Below are 12,065 nucleotides of genomic sequence, written 5' to 3' on the forward strand. Positions count from 1 at the left end.
TCTCCCTTCATGTAGCAATCTCATTTCACCTTTATTTTCGCTACTCTTTACTTTACTGGTGTTAAGGATTTTAAAAATCATTTCGTACCAGTTGAATGAGTTTAAATTGTTAAATATTCAATGTTGCACTTAAAACTGTATTTTCAAATTATTACATTTAAAAAATCAAGAGTTATAGCATTCAATTGGATTCAATTTGGAATTATCCCTTTGTAATTAGACTAGCACTGACTAACAACAGATGTTTAAGGGGAAAAGAAGGATGGAACACCTAAGGCTTGCCAATGGTGTGTGTATATTTGAGGGGAGGGGGCATGATAAATCTTTTATAATGAAACGCATGTGCTCTAAGACAATGACTTGATATTTTAAAGCACTTAAATCTAGTAGTTTAAAAGTCACTGGAGTAATTAAGTCATGTTTTAGAAATGATGCTACAATCTAAATTTCATATTGGTGAGACATAATGCTGCTGTCAAAAATGAATTACAAAATCAGGGACTGACTCAAATATGTTAAATTTTCTTCTAGTGGTTACACATTTGGCACCTTTAGAAGCTGTAACTAATGGACTTAGGATAATTTACATTCAGGAGACTTTATTTAGCCTCCAGTAAAGCCCTTCCAATCCCACGTCCATGCAAGAACACAAAGCCAGGGAATACACTAAAAAAAGAAGAGACTGTTTTATTGTGACATTTATGACATAGACCCCTTGTTGACAAGAATGACCGAGGGTAAGCTTGGCAGACTGCACAGATGTGATGAAGAATGCACTGGTGATCCTCTGGCTGCTGAGGCTGTTTCCTGGTCCTCCCAGACCTCCATGCACGTGTGGGCCAGTCACAGAAATTTCAATACCACTTGGTGTACACATTTAACAAGTCTTTGGTCTTAATAAGCACCATTACAAACCCTCACATTAAGGGCATTATTATTCTAGTTTATAAATGTTTCAATGATAAAAAATAGCACGATTACAGTATACACACACTTAATTTACATGTAATGTATTATACTCATAACTGAGATAAGCTACTGTACTAACTTGGGTTGATTGAAATTAATGAAGTATTTGAGCTGAATACTTGTAATTTGGTTTCTAAGTTGTGTAAATATTACAGTGCATTTATGAATCTAGTTTGAGAATTTACTAGCACCAAATAGATATTAGAAATGGCCAACCTAGTATTTGTATTTGGAGAAGCAAAGTTTACAATTTGAAAAATACAACAGTCCATCAATCGAAAGCACATTCCTGTATGTTTGCTAAAAGGATGGCATGTGAGCATGAATAGCCAACCTCAATGGAAATACACATCCCATCTTTCGAGAACTGACACATATGACAAGGTAGCTTAGCTACATACACGAGAAGCCTGAGAAAGTGGTTGTTTGGAACTAGGGTAGTCACCTGTACCTTGCTTTTGTAATACAAGAATAGTGCTTATTTATAGAAATTTATGTGGTAAAAGATTGTACCTATGATATGAAGATTCTGATTGGGAGAAAAATTCAGTTCTACCTATCTATCTTTGTTTTTTTAATTATTTGGTCTCTGGATGGTGAATTAATGGAGCAAAATCTGAATTTTCATCTTCAGATTATCACCCAGTTCACCACTGAGGTAGTCTTTGTCATATTTATCTTCTAGCTGATTAAGTTCTTTCTTTTTATAAAGTGGAGTACTACTGATTTGTAATGAATAGGTTCCAGCCACTGGCTTCTTCTTTGTGAAGTGGAGGTAGCTGATCCCTTCTTTTTGGTTGATTTTGAAGAAGCCATTTTCATTTCCAGATTCGATCAAGTATCTGTTGTGATTCGTTAGAGTTGTAAGGGCTGGAAGGAGTTCCAGGATTCGAACCTTGTTACTGATGTGGGAGATATTAAAAGCGAACATGGCTGTCTTCTCAATGTCCCAGCTCGCAAGACTCACATTGGCTTCTATCTCAGGCTGATCCTGGAAAGACACATGGCAGTGTGTTAAACAAAATGTAAACATGCCATTTATTTCCCTTATTAAAGAAAAAGTGACTCGACTGTATCATGCTAATACAACTTTCTTCTCATGTATATATTATGTTGAAAAGTCATGTTCATAAAATGCTTTGTTTAGACAACAAATGTGTTAAATTGGCACATATTTATAACATTCAAAAATATTAAACTTATGTCAAGAAGAAAAGCATATTGAAGTCACTTGTATTTGGAGGTCTTTTAATGCAGGAGGTCTCAAAGTGTCTGTGGACCAGCAGCAACAGCATCCCTGGGAATCTGTTAGAAATGAAAATTTCTGGTGCCACCTGCAACCTACTAAATCAGAAACCCGGGGGATGTTGCCCAGAAATCCACTTTAGCAATCCTTTGAGATGATTCAGATGACTACTCAAGTTTGAGAAACACTGTTTTAAAAGATTATTTTCTTTCCAAAGACTTATCTCATTTCCCAAACCACAGTGGATGTGTTGTAGCACGGATGTGAAGAATCAGTCTATTTCAATTTTGTTCACTGGTGCAAAACCTTTCTCTCCGATGGCCACACCTATGAACCTATTTCCTAACTCTGACGATCTGCTAATATTCGATGCTTTTCACCTGGCTTATTGCTTGCCTCTCTGGGACCAGATGTGCTGGATTCTCCGGGCTGGGAGCCAGAGGTCTGGGTGAATATCTGTGCACTTCTGAGTTGACTGAAAGGCTGCAGCAGCCGTAGGCAAAGAAAACCAGGCTGCTGGAGCTCCATGTTGTTTTTGTCTAGAATCCAATTCCCTCACACTCCACATGGCTCTTTTCAGGAGAGGAGCCTCTAGCTTTCAGAACTTGGCGTCCCCGTGTAGGGAGCACTATGTCACTTCACTATTCTGCCCATTTGCTGTCCTGGTTCTCAGACCTTGTCCTTTCAGCAGACTTTGGGTGGATGTTTGACTTTCTTTTTGGCGAGACAGAGGAAATGAGCAAGTATGTGAAAACCTTCGAATGGCCACTCCCTAAAGGCAGCAAGAAACTCCAGAGAGCCCCACAGACTCTTGTAAAATGTTGTCTAGAGCTCAGGGAATGTCTGGATTTTCTCCCCAGGGAGCCTTTCTCACTTTGGAGCATCCTTAGAGGAAACCACAGGAATCTGGAAGGCCTTTCTGCAACAGGAGACATCGAGAGAAACCACTCTGACTTACCTCGATGTGGGAGGCATCTGTTTCATTTGTGCTTCTCCGTTTCCTGCCCCGTTTGGGGTAGCCATTGATCTTACACTCATAACAAGCCTCTGGGGAGAGTGAATTGTCATCCATTTCACCACTGGCAGGTGGCTCTGGGCCTCCTCGGCCCACACCCATTCCAGAAACACAGTGCCTGTGGTAGAAGGGGAGCATGGACATTTTTCATGAGAAGCGGGCAATAAGGGAGGCGGTGTGAGAGTTCTGGTGAAGCCTGGACCCAGCCTGGTAACGTTCAGCCATTGATTATTTGTTCACTGGATGAATGGCTGGTTCTGAGAACCGCATTGAAGTCCTCTGTGTTTTGCCTCTAACCCTCGATTCTCTGAGTTAATCGGTTTGTGTTTCCTCTCTCTCAAGGCCCTATTTTGTACAATGATTTGTCCTTTCGTTCCCCAGACCTAACGTGGCAGATGTTCTGCTTTCCTTATGCTGGGGAAGAGACATGAAATGCAAACAAGAGATGAACAGGGTCTGAGGGAGACCATGTGATTTAGGAAGTTAAATAAAAAAGTCATTTTTTATGAAACAAGCTCTATGGGAGTGAGAAAGGTATTAGACATCCCTGTTCGGTTCCTTGCCCTCTTTCCTCTCAGCTGATACTATCACTGCCACCACCACTATCACCACCCTTCAGAACTCCAGCTTCTGAGCAATTTCTTCTATTATTTGGCCTTTCACTTTGGCTGAAGTTCCTGAAGAAAGCTCTATGTGATACCTGAGGTTGATTTAGAAATAAATCGTGAAGCTACGCAATGTATAAAATACAAGTATCAAAGCTTGCCCAACTGTGGGAAATTGTTTCAAGTCATTCAAAACCACTAGGGCCATTGGCTCTGACTCATGTGAGGCTGGACAAACAAACCCATGCCCAAGAGAAAACTAGTTCAGCTGTTTTTCTTTGCCTTTCAGTTATCAAAGCCAAGTTGTGAAGGGAGGCTTGCATGTTTCACAAGTACCTTGTTTTCTTATTCTGCTTACTATTTCATAGGCCGCTTGGAATGTATTTACTAGGCTCTCCTTTCAAAATGTGTTGAAACATCCGAATGACTCTAAAAGAATCTTTATTTTGGGGCCTGGTCCACTCTAGTGATTCACAGAGAAGCCAAAACTATTGTAAATGGATAGACTTCTAATGGGTCAGACCAGAGATTATTTATCTATTTTTGTATTAGTTGGGCTACTCTTTGTAACCCATCTTCCTTTATGCCCTTAAGATTCAAAATACAATGCCAATGAGCAGAATATTTTTTGTATTTTTCAGTAATTTACAGGTTCTTACGGTTTTCTGCACTCCTGCCAGAGCTCAATACATTTCCTTTCCTCTTTATCTTGCAACATGAAATGTGTAGAAACAATAAAAATGGATGAAATAATAAATGTTCATCCTGTGCGTGTGTATACATTCACATAATGATTAAATTATTGGAGGACAAATCCCAAATTTGCAGGCTTTGGTTCCTTTCTCAGAACTCTTTTCCAGTATTTTCATATCCCTGAAACACCACTTATAAGAAGGGAGACTACAAAGCTCCACTGGCCAGGAGCCAGTGTGGAGTGTCACAATTTTTGCTGGGAAAATGGTTCTGGCATTAAATGTATAAAGAATGAGTCTCCTGAGAGCCAGACACAAACATCTGGGAATTTGTGTCCTACGGCTGGCATTCTGTGTGCTTCCCATGAAACATTCTTTTATGTTCAAGTCTACATAGACCCCAAATGAATCAGCTGGAGTTTGTGTCAAGAAATCAAAGACCATTAAATTAATAATTTGACAAATACATGTATATGTATCTTGTGGAATATGTAATTTTGTGTGGGGTGTGTACGTGTGTGTGTGGGGGGGAGAATATATGTCTATATGTATATTTAATGTCTTTGTGTTCCTAATTAAAAAATTATAATTTGAGATCCTTCACAGGATAGCCAAAACTAGAGAGACATTTAAGTCCAAATTAACTCAGCAGAGAAAAGGACCTAAACTTCAAAAACTTACCACCAAACTTTTAAAACACAGTAAAATAAAAATAGGTCTTCCTAGCCCCAACTCTCATACATACAAATTTATTTGGAAAATATAATAATTATTTTAACCCTCATTTTAATTCTCTTTTGGAAACTTTTAATGTAAATTTAAGTTTGAAATGTAAAATATACTTTAAAACCACAAAGGACCTCATAAAAACACATCCTTTTGATTTATCCTAACAGGAGTTTGACAAGAAGGCACTATAAGTCAAGACAGAATCCTGCTTGCCCAAGAAGAATGATAAATCAGCAAAATGCAAAGTGAGCCCAGTTCTGCCATGGTTAGTCCTTGTATTTCTGGAGAAATAATCACTTTCCAACGAGATGTGAAGATCAAGAGAACGAGATAGAGAAGCCATATGTTGAAGTATTTACAATGTAGTTTCATTATTTTGTTTGATGTTCTATGATTTTCCAGAAATCTAGATGTCCTTTTTTCAAATAAAAAACATAAAACTTTTGCAGAGCTAACTGGATAACTCAAGAATTATGAAAAATATATTTTTCCTCTACAAAAATAGGTCATTTTGAGTTAAATATACTTGATTACGCTATGAATGGGAGGGCCTCCAACCAGGACCACGAAGAGCAGTGCTTACCCTTGGCCTATTCGGAAGTAACCTGGTGGACAGCCACACAGGTAGCCGCCCTCGGTATTGGAACAGCCATAACTGCAGGGAGCCTGTGAAGAGCCACATTCGTTGATGTCTTGGCATCCTCCGCTGAACTGTTCGTACTGGAAGCCGGCAGGGCACATACACTTGTAGCTCCCCAAGGTGTTGTGACAGGAGGCTCCTCCACAAATGTGAGCACTGAGACATTCGTTTTCATCTGCAGGGAGAATGAGAAGACAAGGCATATGTGATACCGGCCAGAGGTTTCAATTGAGGCGTCTGGGTCAGGCCACTGCTATTGGCCAGCTGGTCTTTGGCTAGGCTCTCAGGGAGGTAAGGCAGGTAGGCAGAGGTGGCTGGGATGGAGAGAGGAACAAGAGAGAAAGATATGGAGATGGTTGTGGGCTTTTGCCATGTAGTGAGCAAATGTGAGTGACAAGGTCAAATGCATCAGACAGAGCGCATTAGAGAGTGACATTCTGAGGACCAACAGACTCCAATTCTCGTCGGAAGCCGAAACTAGTATGTTCTGCTCTACATGGGCATCCTGTGAAGAACGTGAGGCTGGTTCATAGCTAAGGTTCAGAGTTCAGGGTGGGAGGGAAGAAATCATACAGTTCTCTGTGCAATGTGATGGCTATCTCCAAAGCAAACACCAACTATAGTCCTGGAGGGTGATTTCCTAGTCCTCCTTTTTCAGGATGTGTGGGGCTGGCAAGAGCTGACATCCTGTAGGAAATGTCTGCCCTACTTGGACTTCCTTTTCAAAAATCTCCAAAAGCCCCCTGGTGCTTGTCCTGGGGATGAATAGTGTCTTCTGGTATGTCTGCTCCCATCTCTGAATGGACCCTCCTTCTTTAAACCAGCCTCTTCCCAGAGAGTCTGGGCTGTGTCTACAGCTAAGTATGGTTGGAAGAGATTCTTGCAAACTTCGTGAGCAATAATCCTGGAAAACCCACAAGAGAGACAGATGCTGCAGACTGGCTACCCACAGGGAACTGCCAAGTCTGATAGTAATAAGCAGGAAAAAAAAGGTCTAACTTTAAAAATCAACCTGAAGGGAGGAAACCTCAAGTTTCTCATTATGTCTAATGTATACTTTTTTGAAATCTCTAGTATATTTTTGTAGACCTGCCTTTGCAGCGCAGGTTGAAAGCTTGCTGGTAAGACATTTCTTAATCGCTGCAGCTCATTTTCAGTTATATGTTCATTCGAATTAAGGTAAATTGGCCTTCTCACTTAGCAAATATTTACTTCCAATGGAAGGGAGGTGGGAAGGGTAATTAACATTTATTAGATGCCTGCTGTATGACAGATAGGATACTAAGTGCTTCACATTCATTTACTACCTTCCTAACAATCACAGGAGGTAGGTATTACAATTCTTGTTTTAGAGATGGAGAGAGTGAAACTCAGAAAGCCCCTCTGAGATATCCCAGCAGCAGCAGTGGGGTGCAGATGCACACCCATGTCTGTCTGACTGCAAAAGCCATCAGCTTTCTTTTGTACCCCAATGTCTCTCAAGAGACTTGGCTCCATTTAAACTGGTTTGTCTTTTCTCCTTTAATTAGTTTAACCTCTCCCTTCCTTTCTTCTTTCCCTCCCTGGCTCCTTCCTTCTTTCCTGTGTGTTGTTACAGGAAGAAGGTGAGTACTTACACAATAAGAAAGCTATTCATTGAGCTGCCTGCTATGGCTCAGCATCCAGCTCCAAGTCTATTTGAGGATCCTCTATATCTTAAGCACCCACGCAAGATCACTTGGGCTCCAGGGGACAGAAATAATTATATATGCCATTGCCTGTGTCCTTTTCCCCGCATATTAAATTAGAAACAAGGTATGAGATATAGACCAATGGAGACTGTAGGCAGCAAAGAATGAATGAATGGGGAACCAAGGGTGTTTACTTTAGTGGAGAGACTATCCCTGGGCTGGATGTCCTCCTTTCCCTTCCATGTTCATCTCCAGACTTTCCACCTGCTCTCAGCCCCAGGAGGTACATCTATACGAAGCACAGATAGGCTCTTCTTCCTTGTCCTGTGCTTTTGGTTGGGCTCAGCCATTTTTGTTTGTTTCCTGCTGAGATTCGACTGATAAAACCTCTGAGGCATGGGTATATGTGAGAAAAGACCTGTTAACATAGAGCTTAGATGTTTTCTGCTTTGTTCTAAGGGGCAGAAATAACCAACGGTTAGAAGTTGGAGGGAGAAAAAGTTCATTCTCTATGAAAAAGACATTTCTAAGAATTAAAGTTTTCTATTTGTGGGCTGGCCCATCTTGGGAGAAAGTGAATGGCCTTCGATGTCATATTCGAGTCTAACTTGGATGATGGAAGGTTGGAAAGGATTTATATATTAGGAGTAAGGTCAGACTAGATAATCTCTAAGGTTCCATTTAACTTTGAGCATCTGTGTTACTATAAATATCTATTCCAGTTAAGAACTCTCCCCCTCCCCTTTCATATTCTTTTCCTATTTTATTTTACTATTTTTTTCCTCCCTGAGAATCCAATAAAGTTTAAATTAAACTTGCTTATCTGGGTTGAAGAGGTGGGGTAGAGTGGAGCATGAATTAAGATAAGAAATTGGCAAATGTGCAAAGTTTACAGCTTGAAAATGCTCTGTGCACTCACCCTTTTCTTTTATCAATATACAAACACCACAGTTTGTTTTACATGTTTAGCACCTTTCCTGACCATTCTCATCCTGTGCGCCCTGGACCAAGTGGCTCCACCAGGAATTTTTCTACACTCCAAAATCTTTGTTTTATTCTTTCAGTTGGTACTTATTTTGGTGAGAGTTTTGTTCTTTTTATAAAAAGAGACAATTCTAATTTTATTGAAACAGCCTTAGAGCAACCTAAAAATACTCCTTTAAAGCAGATTGAAACCTACCCACTCTGTCTCACTTAGAGACAGAGTTCTGGCCTTTGGCTTGCCTAAGTGTATGTTAGTCGTGGCATTAAGGGAGGACCATTAGGAGAATTCCCAAATGTAGGAGGGGCTTTCTTTTACTAATTTTCTCTAGGTCAAAAAGGATCAACTCTCACCACAAGCTGGAAGTTTGATATTTCTTAGAAAGCAATGAATCCAGTGGCCCCTGACCCCCAATCCATCCATCTTCTGAGCATGAACTTCGGGCTGCCTCGGAGTGAGGATCCAGGCAGCGCTGGCCCGTGAAATTAGCTCTGCTCTGCGTGGCTCTGGGGAAGCCATTCTGGCCCAAGGCAATATTCATTCTGGATAACTATAATTCTCAAGAATTATGAGCCCAGTTTGGACTGGTATATATATTTTAGGCATCAAAATTTCCGAAACCTTTTCTCGTTTCTTAATTGACTTATTCTTCTGTAACTCCCAACCAGGAGATGATCTTCCTAGGGCCAAAGCATAATCTCCAGGTAACTAAGGCATGACCTGGCCATCTCTACTATCCCCAGACTAAAGGTAGGGAGGGAGGGTAAGCTCAGGAGTGGTAAACCTCATCTCTCTTATTCTTTTCCCCACAACTTCAATTTCATCCAAGGAACCTACATTTTAAGGGCAGATGGGCCTATATACTGGGTATTGAATCAACATAGTTCACTCCAGAAGTTCTGTAGACAGTGTCAGAAACTGATGATTAAAATCTAAGACCTTCCTGAGCTGATAATGAACAAAAGCATTTTTTATTAAAATCAGGCAGCTGTTCAGCAAGATGTACAGTCTAAACTCTTCTAGCATGAGGGTCATTTTAGCCAACCCCACTCACTTCTCCAAAACTGTGTCTTGTAAGGAATCAAACCAAGTGAGTAAGACATAATTCTGATGAATGAAAACACAACAAATGTGTCTTCATTTGGAGTAAAGTAAAGCATCACAAGGTAGAGTAGCCCTGCAGGAAGCAGAAATTCTCTGTGTCTTTGCTAAGAAAGGCTCTGTATCCAAGAGTGTGGCAACTAGGACAGGTCACCCAAGTACCATGCTTACAGTGGAGCTTGGTAGATACTTTCTGAGTGAAAAAACAAGTAACTGTGAACCTTGAGAGGCAGCCCTAAATCGGGAAGTTATGAGCCTTGGGTTCTAGTTCTAGACATGTCACAAAAGAACCAATAAGGACAGATTACCTTTCTTCCCTGTGCTTCTAGGTCCTCAACAGTAAAACAAAGAGCTTGGGCTGCTAAATGGATCTGGGGTCCCTCTAAACTTGCAAAGTTCGGATTCTCTGATGCATATTAAGAGTTATTTTCCCATGACATTGTGGAATCAAAATGGACATAATTCCAATTTAATGAAAGTCTTAATTTTCAAAAGAATTTAGCAATCTTGAAAAAGCTTGCTGTATCTCCTGCTTGGCCTTCTGTCTCAAAAATGTGTAGAGCTAAATGGAACCACTTCTGTATCTTTAAGCCAAAAGTCACTCATAATATCCTCTAGCTTCCTGTTCTTTTTCAGTCTTAAGAAGGATTTTGTTAGTCCCTGGTGTGAACAGAAGTCAGGTGTGGGCCAATGACTATCAATGCAGTAGAAGGACAGAGGGATACTGGGAGTCAATAAATTGACTTCAAAAGAAGTTCATTTCAAATGGCCTCAAAATGCCTTCTACCATTATGTTTTTCTTAATTTGCTATTTTGTAAAAGCGAAAACTTTCCTCTGGTTTCAAACAAATTAGGGCAATTTTAATTGAGTACCTGTTGCTTCAGTGACAAGTTAAAGTTTTCAGAAAGAAAGAAAGCAGCATATTGACTCATAGGAACTTATAGCAATTCATCTTGCTAACAAGGAAAAACTACTTGCCAACACACTGGTTCCACTGGTAATGCTGGAGATAGCCCTGGGGGCAGCTGCACCTGTAGCCCCCGATGATGTTCTGGCAGCCATGCTGGCAGCGATGGTTTCCTTCACACTCATCCACATCTGAAAAAGAAGGCAGAGTCACCTTTAAGCCACATCACCACTAGTCTCAGGCGTACCCTCCGAAGCAACATTTATATGCATGCTAAAGTGAAAGGCAATTTTCATAAGAAATCTGACCCCTAAAAAATTATTCCACCACCCCAAACTTTAAGAATATCTACTCTGAAGGTTGTGGTAAGTCCAAGGAGAAAAACATTCAGATATCTCTGGTAAAGTCTACAAATAAAAATGACGAAGAAATTAATGCAAAGCATAAGAGCACTCCTGTGGGTTAGCTGTGTAAATTATTTGTATTTGCTTATTTGTGCCAGAATTAGAAACCCCAAAATGTCAATACAATAAAAAATCCTAAAAAATAATTTAAACTTTTAATTACATATTATCAGAAGTTACTCCTCATATTTAATTCACATCGAGGGAATCCTTTTATTACTCTAAATCCAATAACCAGAAAATTAATGAACCAAATTCAGGAATCTAGCTATTTTTCTTGACTAGGTCATTATTAATAACTGAGCAGAAAAACCCTTATATAACTAGGAAAGGCAGGTGTTGTAGACAATCAAGCATGAGACAAAAAGTGGATATATAAGGTATGAGACCTGTGCAAACCAGGCAAAACATTTATTGTCTTCAGTTGGATGTCCTGCCTGTGCTCGGTTCTGATAGCTCATGGAGGATAATAATGTAGATATTGACAGTCACACAAGCCACTTCACAAGGACTCATCAGCTGAGCCTCCTACTGACCTTCACAGCTGGCGCCACTCTGATCAAGTGAGAATCCTCGCTGGCATTCACAGGTGAAGCTTCCAGGAGTATTCTGGCAAATGCCCTTAGACCCACACAGGTTGATGTCAGAGGTACATTCATTGTTATCTATAAGGGACAGTGGGGGTAAAAAGGGGGTTAAAATTCCCTGAATTTCTCTTCATGTTGTTTAAAAGGAAGAGAGAGGAATGATTTGCTTAGAAAAGAACAAATAAGGCCAGTAACTTTTCACATATATGTGTGCACTTGCACACACACACATACATGTACTCATTTTTTTTTTTTTTGAGTTTTTGACTTCTTATCCCAACAGCAGAACTAGCAAACAATCCGTTAAAGGACTAGCTACATCCCATATAGGTTTTTTCCCTCTCCTACTTACCAATGCAGGCAGTGTGGTGCTGGGTAAATCCAGGAGGACATTTACATGTGAAACTGCCAATGGTGTTAACACACAGGAACTGGCAGTTGTGCTGCTTAGTTGCACACTCATCAAGATCTATAAGAAAATGGAAGATGGAGTCAAGCTGACAGGTACCTAGAAGCC

General features: G+C 40.2%; 1 protein-coding gene across 1 annotated transcript in view; it reads right to left on the reverse strand.

The window, feature by feature from the left end:
• Positions 1 to 662: 662 nt before the first annotated feature.
• Positions 663 to 12,065, reverse strand: part of FBN1 (fibrillin 1) — a 232,956-nt gene continuing 221,553 nt past the window's right edge. The window contains exons 63-66 of the mRNA XM_023527716.1: positions 10,629 to 10,748; positions 5,840 to 6,071; positions 3,174 to 3,348; positions 663 to 1,960 (exon numbers count right to left, since the gene is read on the reverse strand). Of these exons, the coding sequence (XP_023383484.1) occupies positions 1,571 to 1,960; positions 3,174 to 3,348; positions 5,840 to 6,071; positions 10,629 to 10,748 (917 nt within the window). The 3' untranslated portion in view covers positions 663 to 1,570. The remainder of the gene's footprint in view (positions 1,961 to 3,173; positions 3,349 to 5,839; positions 6,072 to 10,628; positions 10,749 to 12,065) is intronic.

This window comes from Pteropus vampyrus, unplaced genomic scaffold (genome assembly GCF_000151845.1).
Source record: "Pteropus vampyrus isolate Shadow unplaced genomic scaffold, Pvam_2.0 Scaffold19, whole genome shotgun sequence".
NCBI lineage: Eukaryota > Metazoa > Chordata > Mammalia > Chiroptera > Pteropodidae > Pteropus > Pteropus vampyrus.